Source organism: Stegostoma tigrinum, chromosome 14 (assembly GCF_030684315.1).
Source record: "Stegostoma tigrinum isolate sSteTig4 chromosome 14, sSteTig4.hap1, whole genome shotgun sequence".
In the NCBI taxonomy this organism is placed as follows: Eukaryota; Metazoa; Chordata; class Chondrichthyes; order Orectolobiformes; family Stegostomatidae; genus Stegostoma; species Stegostoma tigrinum.
Genome location: NC_081367.1, coordinates 66,169,825 through 66,196,384, shown reverse-complemented (window position 1 = coordinate 66,196,384; position 26,560 = coordinate 66,169,825). Strand labels below are relative to the sequence as shown.

At 45.8% G+C, this 26,560-nt stretch overlaps 2 protein-coding genes across 7 annotated transcripts in view; one reads left to right on the top strand and one right to left on the bottom strand.

Annotated features, from left to right (window-relative positions):
• Window positions 1-26,560, top strand: part of LOC125457561 (mediator of RNA polymerase II transcription subunit 12-like protein) — a 568,603-nt gene that overhangs the window by 191,272 nt on the left and 350,771 nt on the right. The window lies entirely within an intron of this gene.
• Window positions 7,110-17,077, bottom strand: LOC132210514 (P2Y purinoceptor 14-like). Of its 3 annotated transcripts, XM_059650911.1 has the most exons (3): window positions 16,980-17,059; window positions 14,709-14,773; window positions 7,110-9,387 (listed from the first exon to the last, which is right to left on the bottom strand). In XM_059650911.1, the coding sequence occupies exon 3, from the start codon at window positions 9,377-9,379 to the stop codon at window positions 8,324-8,326; it is 1,056 nt and encodes a 351-aa protein (XP_059506894.1). In that variant the 5' UTR covers window positions 9,380-9,387; window positions 14,709-14,773; window positions 16,980-17,059; the 3' UTR covers window positions 7,110-8,323. The 3 variants fall into 3 exon arrangements, with proteins under 3 accessions (XP_059506894.1, XP_059506896.1, XP_059506895.1); XM_059650913.1 differs by lacking the exon at window positions 14,709-14,773 and having other exon boundaries at window positions 7,110-9,452; window positions 16,980-17,077; XM_059650912.1 differs by lacking the exon at window positions 14,709-14,773 and having other exon boundaries at window positions 16,980-17,037.

The window sequence follows — 26,560 nt, the reverse complement described above, 5'->3', positions numbered from 1 at the left end:
AAATACATCAGCAATGTTATATAATTGTGTGGCTGTAAAACAGTAATGTCTACACCATTTCTAAATCCCTTGTCATTCGTAAAAATGTGTGCAAAATGTATGACAGTTGAACAATGGAGGAATGGCTGAGGTCGAATTTCAGTGTATTAATTTGTTCCCAGCTGGGTTTCTCCAGCACTTTCTGCTTTTGGAACATTATAGAACATTACAGCACAGTACAGGCCCTTCGGCCCTCGATGTTGTGCCGACCTGTCATACCGATCTGAAGCCCATCTAACCTACACTATTCCATGTACGTCCATATGCTTATCCAAAACAGTGACTCGCCCAGGCTGAGTTTATTTCTTTCAGATCTGTTGCATCTCAGTTCTGACCTTTTGTCTCTTGGGCTCATGATTGGTGAAACTCTGCTTTATTTATCTGTACAAGAGCCACTCTTTTTAGACTGTTTTGCAAGCCAGTTCTAGATCATTGTACAAATGGACTTGGGAGGGCATCATCTGAGCATTTACTTTGGTCCCTCTATGCATTTAAATAGGGCAGAAACAAAAGAACAGAGAAAAGCATTTGTAAGGTGGCATACGTAAATTGAAATGTGCACAAACATAATTATCAGGGACTTATAATTTCTATTTTATACACATTGTGAATTTTACAGAATTGTTACAGTGCAGAAGGAGGTAGTTTGGCTCATTGTGTCTACACTGGCTCTCTGCAAATGATGAAGAAAGCACACTGATAAGCTGTTTCACATGTCATCTCTTCAGATCTCTAGCAGCATCTTGATGCAGAGAGATGATGCTCGCCACAAATATGTGGTAGGCACAGCAGATGCAAAAGGTTGTGCTGCACCTCGTAACTTTTCGTTTGCTTCCTGCTGTGTGCGCATTCAAAATGAAGGTTCGCTTGTTGCTGTCAGTATGCTGGCAGCATCTTGATGCAGGTCCCTCCATCATTCTTCAAACAGTTACACAAAATCGTTGAGGCAATTTTTAAAAGAACAGTTTGTTCATTATGTAATTTATTGTTATGTTTCTGGATAATGGGCAAATCTGTTGATCACTAACATTGGTGGCCAAAGTAATTAAGAAGGCATATGGTATGCTTGCTTTCATTGGCTGGGGACATGGAGTAAAAGAGTTGGCAAGTCATGTTGCAGCTATATAAAACGTGTGCAGTTTTGGTCACCACACGGCCAGAAGACGTGGTAGCTTTGGAGAGAGTGCAGAGAAGGTTCACCAGGATGTTACCTGGTCTCAAGGGTATTGGCTAGGAGGAAAAGTTAAAAAGACTAGGAATGTTTTCACTGGAAAGACGGCAGTTGAGGGGAAACCTGAAAGAGATCTACAAAATTTTGAGAGGCATAGACAGGGTGGTTAGTCAGAGGCTTTTTCCCATGGTTAAAGTTTCAATTAGAAGGGGGCACAGGTTCAAGGTGAGAGGTCAAAAGTTTAATGAAGATGTGTGAGGAAAGTTTTTCATGCAGAGTGGTAGGAACCTGGAATGAACTGCCAGAGGAGGTGGTGGAAGTAGGCACGTTGGTAACATTTAAGAGGCATCTGGAAGGTTAAGTGAATAGCGAGGGAATAGAGGGATGCTGATCAAATAAGGGCAGAAGGCTTGTATTATTTTTAGTTTAGTCAGGGCATGACGATCGGCACAGACTTGGAGGGCCAAAGGGCCTGTTTCTGTACACTAGTTCTCTTTTGTTCTTTGGTAGCAATTTGGTAAATCTTTGGCCTTTGTTCTTTTAAATCTGTTTTGCAGGAGAGTAGGGGCGTTCTCCTTACAGAGCAATCAGTATTACTAAGTTTCTGAGATCAAGTTGTGTATGAGAGGCATGAGGTTTGGTTCAAATTACAATTTTCTTTCCTGGTATTTTTTATGCTTTATAAATTATAGGAGTGAAGGGCTCAAGGAGCCTACCTAAAGAACAAAAGTACCAACTTTAGTTTGAGCTGATCTGTGTCTTCTACAATTAAATTTAATTTATTTACAGTTCAAAGCATTGTTTCTCATAATGGTGTTAGGACGACGTGATCTAAAATATTAACATATCGACAGTATCTTTATCCAGCCAATGATACGATCCCCGGTGATGGTACTGCGTACATCAAATTCAGAATGAAACCTAGCTTGATAGATTAGCTTGTCATTTTTGCAGTTAATGAGCACAGTGGTTAGGTGGAATTTAAGAACAGGGTGATTTAAGTGTAAGCTACAATTTGAGTACTGTGTTCAGATCTGGCCATTTTGCTACAGGAAGGGTAGCTTTACACTACAAAGGGTGCAGAGGAGATTTGAGAGATTGTTGGGGCTGGAAAATTGCAGCTACAGGGATAGACTGATGTTGTTCTCCTTGGAACAGAAGGGACATTCGACTGAAGGTTGTAAGAGACGTGAATAAAATGGATGGGGGTGGCATGGTGGCACTGTGCCACTGTGGTTTGCACTGCTGCCTCACAGCGCCAGGGACCCGAGTTTGATTCCACCCTTGGGTGACTGCCTGTGTGGAGTTTGCACCTTCTCCCTGTATTTGCATGGTTTCCTCTAACAATGCAAAGATATGCAGGTTAGGGTGGAATGGCCATGCTAAATTGCCCATTGTGTGCAGAGATGTGCAGGCTGGGTGAATTAGCCATGGGAAATGCAGGGTTACAGGGATAGGTGGAATTGGGATAATCCTTAAATGGTGGGTATGGACTTGATGGTCTGAATGGCCTGTTTCCACACTCTCGGCATTCTGCAGTTCTATTACAGAGGTTTTTGACTAGTGATTGGTACATAGATTGGAAGAGTGATTAAGAGAATATTTTCATCAAAAGGCAAAGTCGTCATAGTTTTACTAGGTCATAGAGCTGCTTTCTCATTAGAGGGAAAGAATTGGTGGTGTTCTAACCTGAGGGACATCACAGCTCAGCTGAGGGAAGAGGTTAAGAAGGAGAGTCTTTTGTGGGAACCTCAGTCGGTGTGGGTCTTGAACCCATGTTGTTGGCATCACTGCATCACGAACCAACTGTCCAGCCAAATGAGCTAAACTGACCCAAAGGGTGGTTGGGGCACCTGAAAGGCAGAAACTGCTATTATTCAAATATGTCATTTTATATAAATGATTTGAATATGAATATAGGGGGAAATGGTTAATAAGTTTACAGATGACATCAAAATTGGACAGAAGAACGGTATCACAGTGTACAGCAGGACCTTGATCAGAGGGGCCAAGGGTTGAGGACTGGCAGGTGGAGTTTAATTTAGATAAATGTGAGGTGCTGCATTTTGGTCAGGCAAGTCAGGGTAGGACTTAATACTTAATGGTAAAGTTCTGGGGAGTGTTGCTGAACAAAGAGACCTTTGTGTGCAGGTTTATAGTTCCTTGAAGGTGGAGTCACAAGTAGATAGGATAGTGAAGGTGGTGTTTGGTATGCTTGCCTTTCTGTGCATTGAGTATAGAAGTTGGGAGGTCATGTTACAGCTGTTGAGGACATAGTTTAGGTCAGTTCTAGAATACTGCATTCAATTCTGGTTTCCCTGCTCTTGGAAGGATGTTGTGAAAGTTGAAAGGGTGCGGAAAAGATCTATAAGGATGCTGGAGGGTTTGAGCTACAGGGAAAGGCTGAATAGACTGGGGCTCTTTTCCCTGAAGCGTCGGAGGTGGAGGGGTGACCTTTTATAGAGGTTTGTAAAATCATGAGAGGCATGGACAGGGTGAATAGCCAAGGTCTTTATTCCAGGGTAGGGGACTTCAAAGCTAGAGGACGTAGGTTTAAGGTGAGAGAGGAAAGATACAAAAGGGGTGACTTTTTCCACGCAGAGAGCAGTGTGTGTATGGAGCGAACTGCCAGAAGAAGTGGTGGAGGCTGGTACAATTACAACATTTAAAAGACATTTGCATGTGTTCATGAGTAGGCAGGCTTTAGAGCAACCTGAGCCAAATGCTGGTAAATGGGACTAGATTAATTTAGGATATCTGGTCGGCATGGATGAGTTGGACCGAAGGGCCTGTTTCCATGCTGTACAGCTCTGTGGCTCTAAATGGCAATTGAATATGCATGTGAAATTTCTGGAACCTCCAGGAATATGAGCCAGATACTGATAAATGGGACTAGCTGGGTGGCTCTCATTTAGCTGGCACAGACAAGATGGGCAGAGTGGCATGCATTTTTCTGTATTTTCTAAATAATCTAAATATCAGAAAAGGGGGAAGGTACAGAGATGTAGGGAAAACACGGGGGATGGACAGGACTTGAATTGTTCCTTGAGAGGGATTGAATGGCCTTTTTCTGTGTTGTGACACATGAACAGTACTATCTGGAAGGACAAGGATGGCAGAGGCATGGAAACGCCATTGTCTGCGACTCCTTCTCCAAGCCAGTTACAATCCTGACTTAAAAATCTGAAGTTCGAAATCTTGTAATTCCCTCTGTCAGAACATTGGAGGGTCATACCAAATGGATTGCTCGACACCCCATTACCTTCACAAGAGCAAGTCTATGCTGACCCAGCCAGTGAAACCCACATCTCATGACTGAAAAACAAAAATACCGCTCTGTGAATATTCCAGGCAGCAGCACGGCTGCATTAAGGCGGTGACTAATTTCCTGTTTGCTCATGCAGGGGAAGCATGTGGATTTTTCTTGGATTTGGCCAATCCAGAATGCGAGGGGCTTCATGCAAATTGGCTTTCTTCAGGTGCAGAGTGTCAAGGACTGTAACCACATTGTTATAAAGGCCCTGACACGACATGCAGACATAGTTCAAACCCGCATGTTCATTTGTGCTCAGTCAATGACCCAGTGTTTTGTGGGTGCTGTAACATCTGTCCTCCAGTGTTTATAAGAGTCTGGGCATGTGCCAAAACAACTTCTAATTAAGGATCACTCAACACTCCCCCCGTTTCCGCCAACATCACTGATCCGTGGCTGACTTCTAAGAGGCAAGGGGTGGCCGTTAGCTGATGACCCACTTCAGGAGCCTGCTGTCTGAGGTGGAGGCAACGATGATAGTAGCCATGTTGGCACCAGGTGAAGGTGCCACGATTCCTTGGGATTAGCCCCAGCAAGGGTTTCTTGAAACGTTGCGTCATTCTGCATACCTGGTGCAGCAGAGAGACCGCCTAGATGGAGGGTGAGGACGAAACCCATGTGTATTCCGCTGCTTCTGGATTTGGATGGCAGGAAGCTGGAAGACGGGGATGCTGATGTGCATGAGGGGATCCCTGTCAAGTGAACACTTTTTATACAAAGTGTATTTTGTACACTCTCCTGCAAAAGACACACAAGCAGCCAGTTCTTGATGACGCAGACTCACCTAGAGAATCCTTGTGTATTGAGACTAAAGGTTTCAACCTGGTGTGGTATGGAGAAGTGACCCTCTGTATTAGAGGTAGGAGTGACTGTCAGGCTGTTCCAGTGATGCTATTTATCAGTCAGATTGCTTCCACAACTGTTTTTAAAAACGAATGCATGCGTTGCAACTGCTTTTGATTTCCTGTTGTGTTCTTTCAGCCTCATAGAAACTGCCCCACCTATAGCTAATCTAAAGCCCGAAGAAAACTAACTTATTTTTCCTCACCAGTTGTTGGAAGCTTTTGCTTTTGATCAATGAGTCAAAGATTTTCTAAGTTGTGAACCAGTCACTCTGTGTCTCCTGCAAGCAAGTGATAGTATCTGGAGAAGGAAGATTGAGGAACAGCAAGTCCTAACAAACAAAGAGGATCACCTCGGCAAAGATTGTTGACAGAGAACATTGAACTAACTTCCCAGTTTTCTGTCCACCCATAACACCCAATATTATTTTGTGGCAGTCTGTACATATATTTGATAGGAGCTTTATAAGAGGATTTAGTTTTAATGATTCAAGTTATATGTTAACAGTTCATAATTGGTTATATGTAGCTGGAGCCTATTTACTTGTAACAAATAGTAGTTCTTGTTAAATACAGAACCCTTGTCTGTGCTTTCTGTCAAATTGGGTCTAAGACTGTTAAATTGGGGAATTTTGCATAATTTGATAACACCTTTAATTTTTATTACAATTCTGGAAATAGTGGGGATTTCATTTGTTACAAAGATACTTTCAGAAGGTGTATTTAAAAAGTCCACTGGTTTATTTCCATTGTTTAAGAAATTTGCATACTTTACAAAGCAAACACCTCTCTACAGGAATTATAACACTAGTATGCGTCTTCCGTAGCTAAAGGAGTCAGCTGTGTACAATGCAAATAACACAGAGGAGTAGAAATGCTAATCCCTACCTTTATATATTAATAAATGTTATACAAAGACACTGAAATATTTACTATTTTTAATTTCTTTCCTTTCCTGTGGCCGAGTAATCAATTCACAACTATCAAGCAAATGGTAACATTTTGCTTCCTGTTTCACATTCAGATGTACCTGCATTTGGTTTGGGAAGTCACTGGTTATGTTATCTTTATGAACAGTTGTTTATGAAAAGGAGTTCTCCTTCCTGTTTTAGTTTGAGCAGTACCTGTTTTGTTGAAATGAACGCATGGTTTTAGAAGGAAGTTTATCCTGTTTACCCTCAAAAATAACTCGTGTCAGTGCAAGCGGACATATGCACCAGATCCTGGTGTCTGCATACAAAACAACAGTTAAAAACAGAACTCCAAGCAATCAATGTAAACAAAAGAATTCTCCATGATCTTTGTATTTCTCTCGCAATTTTTCAATTACTTAAATGAGCCTAAGGACCGTTAATAGTCTGTCATTTTCCAGGTATTGATATAGTGTCTGATTTGGATTATTGTGGTGAGACTGAGGATGTAAGCTGTTGTGTTTTTCTAAAGTGATAGTGTTAAATGTCGCGCAGGCATCAACAGTGAACCTAGGAAAGCATGAATTTCCCCGATCAGAATGCTTCAGTCACTCTGTCGTTGTCCAATGAAGGAATGTGATTGATTTTAAAGTTTTCCAAAATTGTTATCCCCATTACAAATTATGAAACATGTATGCTGTTCTTCAGAGCAGTCGCTGGGCCTGAGATGTTAACTGTGACTTCTCTCCACAGATGCTGCCAGACCTGCTGAGCCTGTCTAGCAATTTCTGTTTTTATTACTGATTTACAGCAGCAGCCCTTCTTTGCTTTATCTGAACATACATACAATTCTCCTGTAATATTTGTTTCATTGTAATTGCAGAAGACTGTCACCCAGTAAGTACCTCATCACTTTTAATGTTTCGGTATCGGTACAGTAATTTTTGTAAAATGAGATGCAAGAAGCTTGGTGCATGGATGTGTACTTAGGGGTGGCACAGTGGCTCAGTGGCTAGCACTGCTGCCTCACAGCGCCAGGGACCTGGGTTCGATTCCAGCCTCGGGCGACTCTCTGTGTGGAGTTTGCACATTCTCCCCGTGTCTGCGTGGGTTTCCTCTGAGTGCTCCGGTTTCCTCCCGCAGCCCAAAGCTGTGCAGGCTTGGTGGTTTGTCCATGCTAAATTGCCTGTAGTGTTCAGCGATGTGTAGATTAGGGGGATGGGTCTGGGTGGGATGCTCTGTGGGTCGGTGTGGACTTGTTGGGCTGAAGGGCCTGTTTCCACACTGTAGGTATTCTATATAAAAAAAATGCCAGCCTTCCTCCACCTTAACAACTAATTACTACCAATGTCGGTAACAATGTGAGCATTTCTAATGTTCAGACATAAATTCACCACCAGCTCCCTTTCCTTTTGCAAAGCGAATGCTTATGCCAACTCAGCACAGTATATTGAAACTTGCCACGTCACAAAGTCTAGAGCATTTGACAAATGATTTAAAACAACACGAGGCTATTTAGATCTGAGGACCGTAGAAGCTAGTGTTGTGGTCATCTGTATTCGTATAATGGCTGGGCCAAATGATCCACTGGGGAGTGTGGTTGTAGATGCAAGGAGTCCACACCAAAAGAATAAACCGTGGTGAATCCTGCTGTTGCTGCTAAGTGTCGTCCCAGACATGATGGTGTATGTTTCAAGTTGGAATCTGAAAAAACTTCTTTGATCGACATGTATTCCTGAGCTGACACCGCCAGTGGAAGATTGTCACAATTTAGCTTCGTATTGTTTTAGGGCACCTTGCTACGTGAAACTTGGCCACTGTTTGTCATTTTAAATAACAAAAAACTGGGCACCTTCAAAAATAATGCTTCTGCTCTGATGCACTTTTGCATTAGACGTTATTATAAATGCAATGTTCTGGTTTTTCCTGCTGAAAAAACTTTTTACACTTTCTAAAGATATATATATATATATTTCTTCCTCGGTAATTGGAATAATAGAACAATAGCAGGTTTAGGGTGATTGTGCAAGATTGCTGTTAGGTTCTTTCACACTTTAATATGGCTGCTGCTTGATTTGTCATGTACAGAATGTGTGGCATTAGCGTGTAAGGACAGTTCATTATGTGAATCACTGTCCTTTGACATTTTCTCCAGGCCTAACTTTGACCTGAATGCCTTGCAAAACAGGAAGTAGATCACTGGATCAAAGCAGGCATTCAGTGTTGACAGAACGATGGCTGATTCTTTCAAGTGGTAGAGCGTCTTTCTCCAGAAACATCCGGAGATGACATTTATCTGACTCAAAATATAAGGAAGCCTTGCAGTGTGGTAGGGTACAAAACACACCAAGAAGACGGCGAGAAGGATTAGAATGTTGTTCTTCGCCTTGGCTTGCTTCTTGAGTGAGCTTGGAGATGGAGACTTGTCGAGACGCTTTGCTGTTTGAAAGTAAAAGAAGCAAAGCCCTATGAGCACGCAGAGGAACAGAACGGTGCCCCCAACGTGAAGACAGATGTGCCAGTAAATTCCTGAACCTTTTCTCGAGTCCAAGCATGTTGCTGTGGCTTTCGGTCTGTTCTGGGATGAGTTTTTCAGTGTCAGGAGCATGTAAGAAAATCCAAAGCTGAGAAGCACACTCCATGTTAGGCCAGCAATAATTTTTGCGGACTTCACTTTGTGAAACGCATAAATCTTGAGTGGTTTTACAATTTTTAAGTATCGTGTGGCTGCGATATATCCCAGGAAGAGAATGCTCGAATACAGGTTCAGGTAGAGGATACACGATGTGAAATTGCAGTAGATTTTTGCCAGTGCTGCCGAGCCCACTTGGGTCCCTCCGACAATTTTTATTGGCAACATCAGGATCAGCAGGAAATCGGCTATGACCAGGTTCTTTAAGTAGATGATGATGCTGTTGCTGCTGGGAATGTGACAGAAGTACACCCAGAAAGCTAGGCTATTGAGCGTGATTCCGACAGTACATATTAATGAATAGGCAACCATTGTGAACATTGCCAAGGTGTTTGAGGATAGCTGGCATGTGGTGTTGCTAGAGGAGTTTGTCCTGGTGACATTATCAATGCCTGCAGTTGAGTCAGCCATCAATGCATCTGAATGTTAAGGTAGATTATATTAATTTTCTTGAAAGCTGTGAACAATTTTCTAAAACCTGCAACTTGAAAAGCAAAGTATGTAAGCATGGAGATTCATTATTTTAACAATACTGATGGTTTGTATTATTTAGAAATATAACATCGGACTGCGAACAATTCTTCTTTTCTACTGCAGATATCATCACAAAAGGAAGTAAATAATTGCTGGATGCTATTATTAATGAGGTTATAGCAGGAAGCGGTTAATGACGTTGGGTAGTCTCTGTGATCTTCTGGAAGAGATTTCCTACTTGACTAAATAAAAACTAAAAGAATTCTGGATGCTGTAAATCAGGAACAAAAACAGCGTTGCTGCAATAACCCAGTAGGTCTGGCAGCATCTGTGAAGGGGAAAAAACCGAGTTAACGTTTCGGGTCCGGTGACCCTTAGTCAGAACAGGAGGAACAGTTTCTGCGGAAGGGTCACCGGACCCGAAACATTAACTCTGTTCTTTCCCTTCACAGATGCTGCCAGACCTGCTGGTCTTTTTCAGCAACTTTTTTTGTATTGTATTTGACTAATTTATTAGAGTTCTTTGAGCATCTAAATTTCTACTTCCTCGATCAGGATTGTGTATTTGGATTTCCAAAAGGAGCTTGAAAGATAGCACTCCAGATGGTGTCACGTCAAAGCCTGCTGCATACAATAAGAACTCTGTGAGGGAATAGCCTATTTATAAGGTTGGAGTATTAGTTATTAGGAAACGTAGATAGGGAATACTCTATCATTTCTTTGGATTTTCGAGCTCTGAGTAAGGAGGCACCACAAGGATCAATGCTGGAACTTGATAAGTTATAATCTATAATCAATGACTTCAATGACAGGATTGAATGTACAATTGCTGCATTTGCTAATGGCATAAAAATAAGTAGAAGAGTGAGTTGTGAAGAGTGCAAAAGGAGACTTAGTGAATGGGTTTTAATTTGGGAGATGAAGTGTAGCGTGGTGCATCTGCTGCCTTTGACCTTCTGGATGGTAGAACTCGAAGATTAGCAAGATGCTGTCAGAGGAGCCGTGCTAAGTCGTGGCAGTGCAACTTCTAGATAGTACATACTGCTGCTAACGCACGTCCCTGATAAAGGAAGTGAGTGTTAAAGGTGAGATAGCAAGAACTGCTAACACTGGAGTCTGAGGTAACACAGTGTGGAGCTGGAGGAACACAGCAGGGCAGGCAGCATCAGAAGAACAGGAAGGCTGACTGACAGCATGTTCTTCTGATGCTGCCTGGCCTGCTGTATTCCTCCAGCTCCACACTTTGTTATCCCTGAATGTTAAAGGTGATGGGTTGGGTGCCAATCAAGTGGGCTGCTTTGTTCTGGAAGATATCAATCTTTTTGAATGTTGTACTTGCACTCATCCAGCAAGTGGAGAGTATTCCATCATGCTGCTGGTTTGTGCCTTTTGTAGATGGTGGTCAGCTCTGAGGAGTCAGGAGGGTGAGTTACTCGCTGCAGGATTCCTAGCTTCTGACCTACCCTTGTCGCCACAGTATTTAAGTAACCAGTCCAGATCAGTTTCTCTTCCGTTGTGGCTCCTTGGTTGTTGTTAATGGGGTTTTGGTAATGCTATCAAAGGTTGGAAATGATTATTGCTTGGCAGTTGTGTGGCTTGAATGTTACTTTCTATTTGTCATTCCAAGCTTGGATATTGTCTTGCTGCAAATGAATATGGACGGTACTGGCACGTGACAAGTTGTGAATGTTGCTAAACATTGTATAGTCATCAGCGAGCATCTCCAATACTAATCTCATGATGGAGGAGGGCCGCTGTGAAGCAGTTGAAGATGGGTGGACAAACAAATGAAGTTGAGCCCTCAATCTGGTCAGACTCAAAGGTCTGAATGGCCTCTTCATGCTTTTACATCTTAGGTTTGTAAAACAAACAATTATGTCTCTTCATTGAAAGACATTTTAAGGCTGTTCACCTTTAGCTAGAAACTGTTGATAACACAATTTCTGCATTTTAAGAGTGCATTTGTACATTCACATTTTCATTGGAACTTATGAACATAGGAGCAAGAGTAAGCCATTTGGCCCCTCCAGCCTGCTCCACCATTCCAGACATGACTGATCATCTTCCTCAATATCCAAATTCCTGCTATCCTTTTATCCCTTGATAACTTCAGTATCTAGATATCTGTCGACCTCTACCTTGAACATATTTGGTGAATGAGTTCCATGCCTCTCTTTTTTTTTGGATGAGAGAATTTCAGGGATTCACTATCCTCTGTGTGAAACATTATGCCTCCCACCCTCGGCCCTAAATGCTTACCTCTCATTCTAAGACCGTACCCTTGGGTTTTGGACCCCTCGGGAATATTCTTTGTGCATCCACCCTTTTAAGAAGTTTGTAAGTTGTGGTGAGATGACTTTGCATTTTTTTTCTAACTCTGCAGAGCAGAGGCCAGTTTGCCCGTTCTTTCTGATCTTGCTGTGAGTTGGCCCTGCCATCCCAGGGATTAGTCTGGTGAATGTTTGCTATAGTCCCTTAATGGCAGGTATGTCTTGCTTAGGCAAGAAATCTACACCTCCACACAATCCCTCCAGGGGCAATGTGATGCAAGGTGCAATTTAATTGTGGTGAGGCATCTTCACTTATAGATTCAAATTGTCTTGTGGTAAAGGCCAGTATACCATTTCATAAATTAACAATGTCACAAAGTGCTTTTTCAGCTAATTAAGTACCTTTTAAGTATTGCTACTTGCTTTAATGTTGGAAACGCATCCATAAGAACCCACAAATAGTAGCACATTCAAAACAATAAAGTTGAATGCTCTGAATCTGCTGTCTTGGATTCTGATAAACATGTACTACCACAGGCAAAAACAGAAATTCCTGGAGAAGCTCAAGGTCTGGAAACATCAGAATTCATGTTTCAGGTCACTGGATCCATCTTCAAACCTGTTGGTGGTGAGGTTTATATGCAGAAGCTAGGATGGGGGAAGGAGCTAAGGTGTAAACAATGGGTGCGATAAAGACCTATATAATTAGAACCAAGCTAACATCCTTAACTACCAGGCCCTTGATTGGCACAGGTTAACAACCCCAATCAGGAAAGCCTTGGCTGACCAATATGAGCAGGAGATTAGAATATCCTCAGTTGAGGACTGACTCCGAGATGGCTGACCACAGGCAATGTGTTGTAAATGGTGACTTGGTGATGGAACCTGGCCTTTAAGCAGTTATTTCACAGCCCAAAGAGAGTGAAGAGCAGTTAGACAGACAATGGAGTGGATAGTCAGTCTACACTTCCCAGCTTCGCAGAACACCTATGTTCTCTCCTCAAAAATGACCCTGAACTTTCAGCTGCCTGCCAGTTCATCACATTGCCCTGTTCCCTGGCTGACATCTCTGCCTCAGGCTTGCTTCAATGCAAGCTGGAAGAACAGTACCTCGTTTTCCACTTGGGAACCCTGCAGCCTTCTGGTCTCAATATCGAGTTCAATGACTTTTGGGCCTGAGCTCTCCCGTGCCCTTACCCCTACCCCCACATACCAGGCCTCATCATCACATAGTCTCTTACACAGAGCCCATTATTAGTTGCTAACAGCCCCCCGGTCACACAACACCAAATTATTGTCAAACAGGTCTATTTGAAATCACAAACTTTTGGAGTGCTGCATCTATCAGGTGAAGTGAAGGGAAGTACACAGGCACAGGATTTAATAGGCGGAGAGATCATTGCAAGATAATTCCAGGTAATTAAGAATGTCAAGAGATAGTACAAATGGTGTAAGTAGAGTATCAATGGACTGAATAACAAGTCTTTGCGGTGATCAGAAGTGTCAAACGGTGTGAATAAAGTTTCAACAGCTGAACAGCAAGTGAAGGGATGACCTGTGATCCTGTTTATTAAGAGAGAAAGATAATTATGAAAAATTAAAGACAAAATGGTGCTAGAGACAAACCAAATAGCTAGAATAACATGATATAGGGTCTAACCAAAGTAACAAGTAATCCAAAACTGTACAAGCTAAGGTAAAAAGATAATAACAAGATATCAAGGTGATGGTGTCAAAATGGAACAGTAAGGAAGGTTCTTTCCAACACAGAAGGAGCAGCACTTTGAAAGCTTGCATTTTCAAACAAACCTTCTGGACAATAACCTGGTGTCATGTCACTTCTGACTTTGTCCACCCATGTCCAACACCGGCACCTCCACATCATAGTCCCCATTAATAGCTGTGCATCCTCTTAACCAGATCTTTATCCACTACTTTGTCAGCCCAATTGCTCTTTCCTCTTTGGGCTCTATCCCCACCTATCATTTATTCCTTACTGCCCCCCCCCCTCCCCCCGCCACCCCACCAAAACCCTACCTTCTGCTTATAAACTACTTTCCTGGCTGCTATAAGCCCTGAGGGTGGGACATTGGACCTAAAACATTAACTCTGATTTCTTTCCACAGATGCTGCCAGGCCTGCTGAGATTTTCCAGCAACTTCTGTTTTTGGTCCTGATTTACAACGTCTGAAATTTTTTTCAGTTTTTATACAAAATGTACTAATTGTGAGTCAGTGAATGACACCAAGCACATGACAGGAACTCTATTAGGTTTGATTATAATTTTCCATACTTGTTGGTCTTTTTTTCTTAAAATTTGAAAGGTTGCAAGTTTGAAACAAAAACTGAAAACGCCAGTAATATGTGAATTTTGTCTATAGCCTGCCTGGCAATAGAATATGTTTCTCTTTCAATTCTGACAACGGATTTTCTCCAACTTCCAGCTACATTCCAAGGTGATTTTTTTTTTTTGTTTTTTTAACCTCTTTCTCTCTGTCTCCCCAGCACATTGGCTTTTTCTAAATACAGATTATCTGCTGTTACATTTTATCTTTTGTTAAGCCAATCATATTCAGTTTGGAGACAGTTTCAGGGATTCACAGAAAGAGGGCTTCTGTAATCTTCCAAATTTGACCATTGGTTCTTGTAAAGAACACTTGGTTCATGACTGAAATTTCAGAGAGAGGTGAAAAATGTGAGGTTTTATCTTAAGACTATGGCGTAAGTCTTCTTTTACTTGCAATTTCCGCTGTTGAAAACTACTTTTGTTGACATGATAGTCAGACTTGCATTTATCTGGTGCCTTTCACTTCCACATTTTTGATGTAGATAATGCACTTAAGTCTCTGGAGTGGAACTTGAGCCCATGACTTCCCGTCAGTTCTGCGATTCCCTCAACCAGAGTGAGTGTCTTGTTGTTGTAGGATTAAATAGTCACAGACAACGCCAGAGCGAAGATTTTTGCCCCTTGGCAAATACCTGATAAAATTTCTCACCTGTTTAAGAGTTGCGCTACACTGAGACTTCCTTCAAATGATCAAGTAGTAATCATCGCGATCATCTGGAAGGTACCAAAACGGAGTGCAGTGATACTGATCTGGTTAAAATGAGTAGCTTACGTGCACACCCTTGAGTTGTGGTTTGTGTTTAGTTGATAGACTCCGGTATAATTCTCAAACTATCTTAAAATGCAAGGAAGCACCCAGTGAACCCATGAACGTTTGGCCCTTCCACCCTGCCCCTCCATTTGATAAGATTGTGGATGATCTGTTTGTGTTCGAAATTCCTCATTGCTATCTACCCCCCAATAACCTTTGATTCCCCTGCCTACCAAGAATCTTACCTAGATCTGCCTTTACAAATTATTTAATGACCTCATCACCACTTCTTCTTTCTGTGGCGCAGAGCAGGAACAAAAACTTTCCTCTGTCTGGTGACCCCTAACTTTAAAACCGTGTCCCCTCCCCCCTCATTCTGGTTCCTCTCTTTCCCCCCCCCCCACCCCAACAAGAGAAGCAGCCTTTCCCATGCCTAATTTGTTAAGATCATTCGACATCACTTAGACTTCAGTCATTCTTTTGAATTCCATTGGAGAGAAGCCTTGCCTGTTCTACCTATATAACAGACTCCTCTTCCCAGTTATCAAAAAGTAAAGCACCAGTGAACTAGCTATGACGTACCTGTATCATCAGAAGATCAGCATTGCAACCAGTATTTAAGATATGGTCTTACCAATGCTGCCCTGATTATTTGCTGCACCAATGAGCAGTCTTTTTTGTGACTCTCACTAAAACTGCTAAATCCCTCTGTGCCTTAGAATTTCGTGGTTATTCTCTGTTCAAATAATAATATACTTTTACATTCTTCCTGTCAAAGTGAGCCAGTTCATGTGTTCCCACAGTAAACTCCATGTGCCAGAATTTTTACCCATCTCTCAACTTATTTCTGTCCGTGACACATCATCCCGGGATGGCAGGACTGACGTATGAGGAAAGACTGGATCGACTGGGCTTGTACTCACTGGGATTTAGAAGAATGACGGGGGACCTCATAGAAACATATCAAATCCTGATGGGACTGGGCAGGCTAGAAGCAGCAAGAATGTTCCCAATGTTGGGGATGTCCAGAATTAGGGGTCACAGGCTAAGAGTAAAGGGTAAGCCAGTCAGTACTGAAATGAGGAAGAATTCCTTCACTCAGAATTGTGAACTTGTGCAATTCTCTCCCACAGGAAGCTGTTGGGGCCAGTTCACTAGATATATTCAAGAGGGAGCTGGATGGGTCTCTTGCGGCTAAAGGGATCAGGGGTATGGGGAGATATAAATTATTGAAAGCTGAGAAACAGCACAGACTCTTGTAGGACTACACTTATCACAGCTTGCTAACCAGGCAAAGACCCATTTATACATATTGTCCGTTTAATGCCAGCCAGTCAATCTTCTGACCATCCTAATACACTGCTTCCTATACCAGAGGATATAGTACTTCTGGAAATCCAAGTGTTGAACATCCATAGGCTCTCCTTTACCCACAGCATATGTTACTACTTCAAAGATGTTTCCAAAATTGCTTCAGTACAGTTTCCATTTCACAAAGCTCTGCTAATGGTTCCTGATTATGTTGAACTTCTCTAAGTGCTTAGCTGTAACTTATTCAATGATTCACTTGAATTTGGAAAATCGTCCTAGCCAGATCTAGCAGTGTAGGAATAACCTGTCTCAACTTGACTGTGATGTTCACTGCATGTATAATCACAAAGTTACCATAGAGCAGAAGGAGGCTATTCAACCCATCTTGCCTGCGTCAGCTCTTCAAACTAATATCAGTACGTAATGCCAGACACCCTTCTCTTTCTCCATCCACACACCCCCACCCCACCCCGACATAGCCCTGCACACTTTTGTTTCTATCCAAACAATCACCGAGTGCCTCAATTGAACTGAGGCACGATTCCACAAATTCAAAAGAAGAAAGTCCACCTCCAATAAAACCAAAATATAGTGGACGCTGGAAACATGAAATAAACGTAGAAAGTGCTGATGAAATCAGGTAGGTCAGGCAGCGTCCGTGGAGAGAGAGAAGCAGAGTTACTGTTTTGGGTCCAGTATGACTCTTGTTGTGAGTTTGGCTCTTTTCTCCCACTGATAAACCATATTGGACAGGAGATATTAGCCCTTCATCTCTCTCTCTCTCTCTACAGAAAATGCCAGACTTGCTGAGTTTCTCCAATGCCTACTGTTTTCATTTTAGAAAAATAAGACACCTACTTGACTGAGGTTTTTGATGTGCCAAATATTCCTCTGTGCCAGTGGGATCAAACGTTTCTTGCAGTGATACTAGACTAAATGTTTGAGCAAGTGTTCTTTTATATCCTCATGACACTCTTAAGTCAATTTGTGGTGTTCAGCATTTTCTTTAACCAGAAGTTGAAATGAATCACAGTCATTCAGTCCAGCACTGTGACCAGACATAACAGCAAGAGACAACAGGATATGAGTGGTTTAAAGATTCCTGAATTTCAAGAATGTTGCAGTGCCTGTGTTGTGGGCTGCTTGCTTCTCCTCCTCAGTTTTAAACTCTTTGTAGTGAAAAATCCCATTTGTACTTTATTTACTTTGTGCCATGTAGTGATTGGAACAAAGTCAGCCAAGTGCAAATGAGTTCCCTGATTGAATGAGACCAGCAGCCCCAATCAGGGAGTTCTGGCTGACAGATATAAATAGGAGTCTCTGGGTTCTGCTCACTTTAGGAGCTGGTCCGAACTAGTTGGGGAGGCAATGGCGGACTGTTAATCCAGAGAACCCAGATAATGTTCTGGTGACCCAGGTTCGAATTCCAGCACAGCAGACGGTGGAATTTGAATTCAGTAGAAAATATCTGGAATTAAGAATCTAATGATGACTGTGAATCCATTGTCAAGTATTGGAAAAGCCCATCTGGTTCTCTAATGTTCTTCAGGGAAGGAAACTGCCATCCTTACTTGGTCTGGCCTACATGTGACTCCAGACCCACAGCAATGGGGTTGACTCTGAACTCCCCTCTGGGCAAAGAATACTGCCTAGCCAGTGATGCCCTTATCCCATGAATGAATAAAGAAAAAAGAAGTGTCATGAACAATGTACGTACAAGTGAAGGGTGACTTGGTGATGTGATGCCAGCCTTTGTGGAGTTATTTCATGCCAGAGTTAAATTTATGCATCAATCTGTATCACATTAGTTGGCGGTCTGTTAGAGTTCTTGCATTCGAAACACTATACAGTCAAGGGGAATGTGGTGGAAACAAGGAGATCAGAGCTGAGAGGATATAATTAATAGGAAAGACAATAGAGGTGCAGCTCTATTCTTTAGAAAAGAAAAGAGCCGAGCAGTAACATATTAGTGGCTTTATGAAAATAGAAAAGAATGCTGCCTTTGTTGCGCCAATCTAAATTATGGCCTCCTGCAGTGCCATAATGGTACCACCCGTAGGTTGCAGGAACAGCAACTCCTATTCCGCGTGGGAACCCTGCAGTCCAATGGTATCAAATGTGGATTTCACCAGCTTCAAAATCTCCCCTGCCCCCACCGCATCCCAAAACCAGCCCAGCTCGTCCGAAATGTCAGCTTTTGTGCTCCTGAGATGCTTGGCGTGCTATGTTCATCCAGCTCCACACTTTGTTATCTTGGATTCTCCAGCATCTGCAGTTCCCATTATCCCAGCTCGTCCCCACCTGCCTAACCAGTTCTTCCTCTCACCTATCCCCTCCTCTCACCTATCCCCTCCTTCCACCTCAAGCCGCACCTCCCTCCATTTCCTACCTACTAACCTCATCCTGCCCCCTTGACCTGTCCGTCCTCCCTGACTGACCTATCCCCTCCCTACCTCCCCACCTATACTCTCCTCTCCACCTATCTTCTTCTCTATTCATCTTCAGTCCGCCTCCCCCCTCTCCCTATTTATTTCAGAATCCTCTCCCCATTCCCCTTTTCTGATGAAGGGTCTAGGCCCGAAACATCAGCTTTTGTGCTCCTAAGATGCTGCTTGGCCTGCTGTGTTCATCCAGCCCCACACTTTGTTATCTTAAATTATACATACTTTGGGTTGGGGTTAATCAATATGATTTAAAGCACGTCAAACCTTTAAATATACACGAGTTGGCCCACTTTTATTGCCTATAATGGAATTGTAGAGAACTAGTCTGAATTCTTGAGATAACAAGGTGTAGAGCTGGATGAACACAGCAAGCCAAGCAGCATCAGAGGAGCAGGAAAGCTGACATTTTGGGCTTCAACCCTTCTTCAGAGAGAAGCACCCACGGATGACAATTTTATGCCCACGGAGCTAGTCTGAATTCATGTCCTGCTTACCATATTGCTTGGACTGGAGCCCATGCATTTCTGGTTGTTTAACGCCGCGCGCCCCCCCCCCCCCCCACACACACACACACACACACACAAGAATTTGATACCCACTCTTGAGGAAGTAGAACTATTGGAGGTTGGTGTATGTGAGAAATGGATTGTGCAGAGAAGGGGGAGGGTCACCATTCGTGGAGAATGATTGAATTATCAGAGTGAGCTGGCACACTGATGAGGGTGAACGTGAGACTTACCTAGCCAAACAAGGGTGTGAGGTGGTGTGTTTGGACACAGGAATGAGTGAGTTCACCTGCAAGGCGCATTGGTCAGAGGAATGCTTGAAAAGGAAGTATGTCTGGAAAGGAAGTCATTGTGCGGCGTTTGACATATGAAACAGTGGAAATGTTTTGCTACTTGCATTTCCTGCCATCCTGAGCCTCTTGCCTCTTCCTGACACTGTCTCCTGGTTTGAGTAAACTGTACTCCTGAAGCTGACTTCCTCAGGTGTTTGCATCTGTTTGCTTGGATAGTTAGACCTCACTTTCCTAATAAAGCAACAAAATACCTCACTGCACTCCCTCAGCCCCTCTGGCCGAGGCAGGATTCCAAGACCCTGGGGTTTGCTTTCCCAGGTCTCCTTTCAGATTGCTTGCTGAAAGCACAGGGCTCTATCAGAATTTCCCAGCAGAGGGTCACACATTCATTGATGTAGATGCTGGAGGTGGCCAGATCTTACTAGAGATAAAATGGAAGACTGTGAACACAGACAGTTTGCATTTCTGTTAATACCACAGGCCAGAGAAATACCCATAAAATTTAATTTACATGGGAAAGTAAACTCAGATACAACTCATTGAAGTGGGGTAGCAATTTGTGTTTTTCTTCTCAGTATCTCATAGAAATGCATGTCTGCTGTTTGCAATGTCATGACAAAGGAACTATGGGGAAATAGAGTGAACTGTTTAGTGTTAGTAACCGAGCAGGATGTTTGAGAGGTATTGGCTTCTGCTCAAATGAAAGGATGGGCTCATGAAGATTTAAAGAACTGAGTCTTGTCGAGGCGTGCCATACTGGTTATAACCAGATCCAGAAGATTTAAACAGGGTGAGAATGGTTGTTGAAGGACTCTGGCCGCTTTGGTCTGGCATGCTGCATAGAAGTCAACCTCTGCCAGAGAGCTTGGAATAATGTTGGCCACTTGGAAGGCCCACACACCCCTTACGTTGCTGCCCACTCCACTACCCCTCGATTCTAGAACAAAAGACATAGAACTGTACCACACACGAATGGGCCGTTCAGCCTGCAGTTTTGTGGATGTGAGATTGCTCGCTGAGCTGGAAGGTTAGTTTTTTTGGCAGACGTTTCGTCACCTTTTTTTTATTTCAACAAATATACTTTATTCATAGGATGTACAAAAAATAAAACCTATTTATACACCTACCCAGTCATGCAAGCTGCTCCGGGTTACCCAGGGGGTACGTACACCAACTAAAGGAAATAAACAAAACAAGGAAGAAAAAAAAAACAAAGCAACGAAAATACCCCGGCAGTCGTCTCCCCGCACAGTCTCCGTTGGCCCCCTGACCAGTTGGGGAAGGCGCCAGCTGGGCCCAGTTACCAGATAGGGCCCTTTTTTCTATTCTGGACGAGAGGTTTCATACGGTGGTCTTTCCCCACCGCGCCTTGGCGGCGGCTGCCCCAAGCTTTAGCGCGTCCCTCAGCACGTTGTCCTGGACCTTGGAGTGCGCCAGTCTGCAACATTGTCGGAGCCAGTTCTTTCAGCTGGCAGACCAGCAAGTTGCGGGCAGACCAAAGAGTGTCTTTCACTACATTGATGGTCCTCCTGGTGCAGTTGATGTTGGTCTCGGTGTGCGTCTCAGGAAACAGCCCGTAGAGCACGGAGTCCTGCGTCATGGAGCTGCTCGGGACGAACCTCGACAAATACCACTGCATCCCCCTCCAGACCTCCTGTGCATAGGCACATTCCAGAAGGAGGTGATCGACAGTCTCGTCCCCCCCGCAGCCGCCTCGAGGGCAGTGTGCGGTGGCGCAGAGATTCCGGGCATGCATAAAGGATCTCACTGGCAGAGCCCCTCTCACCGCCAGCCAAGCAATGTCCTTGTGCTTGTTTGAAAGTTCTGGCGATGAGGCATTCTGCCAAATAACTTTGGCAGTCTGCGTGGGGGACCACACGACGGGATCCACCCTCTCCTTTTCCCGAAGGGTCTACGTGCTGACCACTGCCTGATGGCCTTGTGGTCAAAGTTGTTTCATTTCAAAAATTTCTCCACGAAGGACAAGTGGTACGGGACGGTCCAACTACTTGGAGCATTCCGTGGCAACGAGGCCAGGCCCATCCTTCGCAACACCGGGGACAGGTAGAACCTCAGTAAGTAGTGACACTTGGTGTTTGCGTACTGAGGATCTACCCACAGCTTGATGCAGCCGCACACAAAGGTAGCCATCAGGGCGAGGGTGGCATTCGGTTTTCCAGGTCTTTGTACATGGTGTTTCTGCGGACCCGGTTCATCCTCAACCCGCAAATGAAGTGGAAGATGGCTCGGGTGACCGCAGCGGCTCGGGTGACCGCAGCGGCGCAGGTCCAGGGAATAGGCCATGCCTGCGCCACATACAACAGTACTGAAAGCCCCTCAAAACTGACAACGAGGTTCTTAGCTGCGATGGAGAGGGACCGGAGCATCCACCTGCCCAGCTTCTGCTTCAGTTTGGTGATACGCTCCTCCCAGGTCTTAGTACACGCCCCAGCTCCACCGAACCAAACACCCAGCACCTTCAGGTAGTCTGTCCTGACGGTGAAGGGGATGAACGAGCAGTCGTTCCAGTTCTCGAAGATCATGACCTCGCTCTTAGCCCTATTGACTTTGGCACCCGAGGCCAGTTCAAACTGGCCGCAGATGTCCAATAGTCTACTCACCGACCGACGATCGGTGCAGAAGACGGCGACATCGTCCATGTACAGGGAGGCCTTGACCTGAAGGCCTCTGCTGCCTGGGATAGTCACGCCTTTCAGGCTCACGTTCTTCCTGATGGATGCGGCGAAGGGCTCCACACAGCACACGAACAAGGCAGGAGAGAGCGGGCAGCCCTGCCTGACTCCAGATCTGACGGGAAAACTGTCCGATTCCCGCCCGTTGACCGAGACTGCGCTAACGATGTTGGTGGAGAGCAGCCGGATCCAATTGCGGATGCCCCCCTCGAACCCCAATTTGGAAAGGACGTCCCTCATGTAAGCACGAGAGACCCTGTTGAAGGCCTTCTCCTGGTCCAGGCTGACGAGGCAGGTGTCCACCCACCTGTCCTGTACGTAGGCGATCGTATCCCTGATGAGCGCGAGGCTCTCAGCGATCTTCCTGCTCGGCACAGCACAGGTTTGGTCAGGGTGAATCACTGACTCCAGGACAGACCTGACCCGGTTGGCAACGACCTTGGCCAGGATTTTGTAGTCCACGTTCAATAGTGAAATGGGACGCCAATTCTTAATTTCTTCCCTCTCCCCCTTCCTCTTGTAAATGAGGGTGATGATGCCCTTCCTCATGGACTTGCACATTTCCCCTGCCCGAAGCGCACTATCGTACACCTCCAGCAGGTACTGGCCGATCAGGTCCCACAGAGTGGAATACAGTTCGACCGGTAAGCTGTCGCTCCCGGAAGTCTTAGTCCTCTCCAAGGACTTGAGAGCTCTGCTCAGCTCGTCCAGGGATATTGGCCGGTCCAGCCACTCCCTTGTGCCGTTGTTTAAGACGACAGGAACGACTCGGAGGCCGTGCTGTCCGTGGGCTTTGCGTCGTACAGTCCAGCATAGAAGGATCTGCTGATCCTCAAAATGTCGGGCCGAGACGACGTCACCGAGCCGTTGTCGTCCTCCTTTAGCCGGCTAAGCACAGAGCTCTCTTTGTGCACCTTCTGAAAGAAGAAACGCGAGCACGTCTCGTCCTGCTCCACGGAGCGGACCCTGGACCAGAAGATTATCCTGGAGGCCTCCGCGGCAAAGAGCGAGGCTTGCTGGCCCCTTGCCTTGCGGAGGTCCTCCGTGACATCTACCCCCATCAACTGCAGAAGGAGCAGGTTCTGCACCCTTTTTTGGAGTCGCGACAGCTTTCCCCACCTCTTTCTCACCTGAGGACAAAGAACCTCTTGATGTTCTCCTTCACTGTCTCCCTTGCCGGCCTGCTGGTCGTCCTGTAAGTGACAGTCGGCCAGCTGGAGGCAGTGGTCAGAGAAGAACACCGGCTCGACGCCGGTGGACCTGACCGAGAACGCCCGTGACACAAACAGGAAGTCTATCCTTGAGCAGATAGACCCGTCTGGCCGCGACCAGGTGTATCTCTGCTGCGCTCTGTCTGCAGGGGTGCTGAAGACGTTGAGCAGCTTGGCGTCCTTCACCATGCCCACCAGGAATCTGGACGTGACGTCCAGTTGACTCCACGCTCCTCCCCCGCCCCCATCCGCTGTCCCCACGCCGGATCTTCCATCTGCATCGATGATGCATTTGAAGTCTCCACCTAGGATGACTGGCCTGGACGTAGCCAGCAGGGGTGGAAGCCGCTGCAGGACGGCCAACCGCTCACTCCGTACCGCTGGGGCGTACACGTTGATCAGCCTCAGAGGAGCGTTCCTGTAGGTGACATCAGCCACTAGGAGGCGCCCCCCCCCACGCCTCCTGAACTTGAGAGATGAAGTTGCCCCCGCAGCAGAATAGCCAGGCCCGAGGACCGACAGTCGTTACCCTCTCGACCAGATCGAAGGCCCGCAGGTCCAGGAGCCCGACCATTTCCCGTATCTGCTGAGGTGTGGTATCCCGCACTCCTGCAGAAACAGGTGGTCTGCCTTGATGGTGGTCAGGTAGGCCAACGTGGACACACATCTTGCGGTGGACTTGACGCTGCGCACATTAATGCTCGCAACTCGTACCCCCATTGTGGGCAGTGACCGCAGTACCCTCCCCAAGTCCAAGGCCCAGCCCCTCCATTTGTCCCTTCATGCCCATTGCCCGGGCTAACTTCTGGACGCTCTCCAGGCTCAGGAAACCGTCTGTGCTGCCTTACGGTTGGCATCCCCCCGTCGGGGGTACGGAGGCAGGAGAGTCCGGCTCTGGGTCAGGCTGGGGACATGCTGTGTCCTCCTTCCCGCCTGAAAGTTCCAGGGGGCCCTCCAGGGACCCAGCGGCACGTGGCTGGGTGTCAGAGAGGGCCTCAGGACGCCTCCCGTCACCTGGGAGTGGGGTGCTGCTTTCCTTCTCTCTTGAGATCTTTTGCTTATGCTTTGGGCGGGCCTCCTTCGAATCTCCCTCGTCTGAGATGCTCTTATAGCCCCCCTGTAGCTGCCTCTTCCTGCCTCGTGGTTGCGGTGCCCGGGCCCACCGGCATGCCTTCCTCCTTGCTTTCCGGACCGTCGTCCACTCCCCTGGGTCACCTCTCGCCTCCTCCATTGGCTCCGGGTTTTCGGGGGAGAGCGGAGCCTGCAGGGGGGCTTTGCTGGCCTCTGGTCCATCCTGTGGGGCTGGGCCCTCCTGCACAACCTGGCCCTCCTGCACATTAGTGGGGTCCTTGCAGGGCCCTGGTGCCTTCCTCTCCACCAGGGGGGCTTGCCCTGCATTGCCCCTGCCGGCGACCTGGGCATAGGTGGTCCCCCGCTGCAGGCATGCCCGAGAGAGATGGCCCACTTCCCCGCAAAGGTTGCAGCTTTTTTCTTTTGGGCAATCCTTTGCAAGGTGTCCCTCCTCCCTGCAGATGGTGGCTTTGCAGTCGGCCGCCACGTGACCTGACCTACCACAGGCATGCCAGACTTTAGGTCGCCCTGCGTAGGTCAGGTAGCCCTTGCTCCCGCCGATCGTGAAGCTGAACAGTGGGTGTACGATGTGCCCATCCTCAGCGTCACCTTGACCTGCCTCTTACTGGTCCAGGTGGCAAAGGTGTCCATGATGTCAGTTAGGTTCCCTTCCACCTTCACGTAACTTCCAAGGAAGGTCAGGACATCAACTGCTGGCACATGCGGATTGTACATGTGTGCAGTCACCATACGGCTCCTCTGCGCTGGCATCACGAACAGCGGGACAGCGGTCAATACAGAGAGGGGGCCCTCACCTCCTTTCTCCTTGAAAACCGCCAGGAAGCGCTCGCAAAGCTTGGCACTCCTGAAGGTTACATCCTAAAAACCTCCTCCGGGGAAATCCTGCAGGCAGTAAATGTCCGCAGCAGCGAACGCACAACAGTTCAACAGGACCCTCTTCACGAAGAAGGTGCGGTCCACAGCTGCACCTTCATCCACCTTCTTTACGGAAACACGGATGGTGTTCCGGACCCCCTGACCCGGGGCACGAGCACTCGCTGCAGTCATCGTTGCAGGTTGGCTGCTCCCCTGAACCAGCGTTAGGCCAAAGCCAGCATTAAGATCCACCGGTTGCAAGGGTGCACATCCAACCCGACGTCTTCCTTCCACCTCCAACACAGTCGCGCTCTCCTCTTCTCGGTCCTCAAGAGAGTGGGTCTTTATTTTGTTCCAGATGTAAGCTGGTTCACTGAGCTGGAAGGTTTGTTCCCAGATGTTTCGTCACCATTCTAGGTAACATCAGTGAGCCTCTGATGAAGCACTGGTGTTATGTCCCGCTTTGTTTATCTGTTTAGGTTTCCTTGGGTTGGTGATGTCATATCCTGTTCTTTTTCTCAGAGGGTGGTAGATGGGCTCCAAATCAATGTGTTTGTTGATGGAATTCCGGTTGGAATGCCATGCCACTAGGAATTCTTGTGCATGTCTCTGTTTGGCTTGTCCTAGGATGGATGTGTTGTCCCAATCAAAGTGGTGTCCTTCCTGATCTGTATGTAAGGATACTAGTGATGGTGGGTCATGTCGTTTTGTGGCTAGTTGATGTTCATGTATTCTGGTGGCTAGCTTTCTGCCAGTTTGTCCAATGTAGTGTTTGTCACAGTTCTTGCAAGGTATTTTGTAGATGACGTTCGTTTTATTTGTTGTCTGTATAGGGTCTTTTAAGTTCATTAGCTGCTGTTTTAGTGTGTTGGTGGGTTTGTGGGCTACCCTGATGCCAAGGGGTCTGAGTAGTCTGGCAGTCATTTCCGAAATGTCTTTGATGTAGGGGAGAGTGGTTATGGTTTCTGAGCCCGTTTTGTCTGTTTGTTTGGGTTTATTGCTGAGAAATCGGCGGACTGTGTTCATAGGGTACCCATTCTTTTTGAATACGCTGTATAGGTGATTTTTCTCTGCTCTGCGTAGTTCCTCTGTGCTGCAGTGTGTGGTGGCTCGTTGGAATAATGTTCTAATGCAGCTTCGTTTGTGGGTGTTGGGATGGTTGCTCCTGTAGTTCAGTATTTGGTCCGTATGTGTTGTTTTCCTGTAGACGCTGGTTTGAAGTTCCCCATTGGCTGTTCGCTCTACTGTGACATCTAGGAATGGCAGTTTGCTGTTGTTCTCCTCCTCTTTTGTGAATGTTATGCCAGTAAGGGTATTATTGATGGTCTTGAAGGCTTCCTCTAAT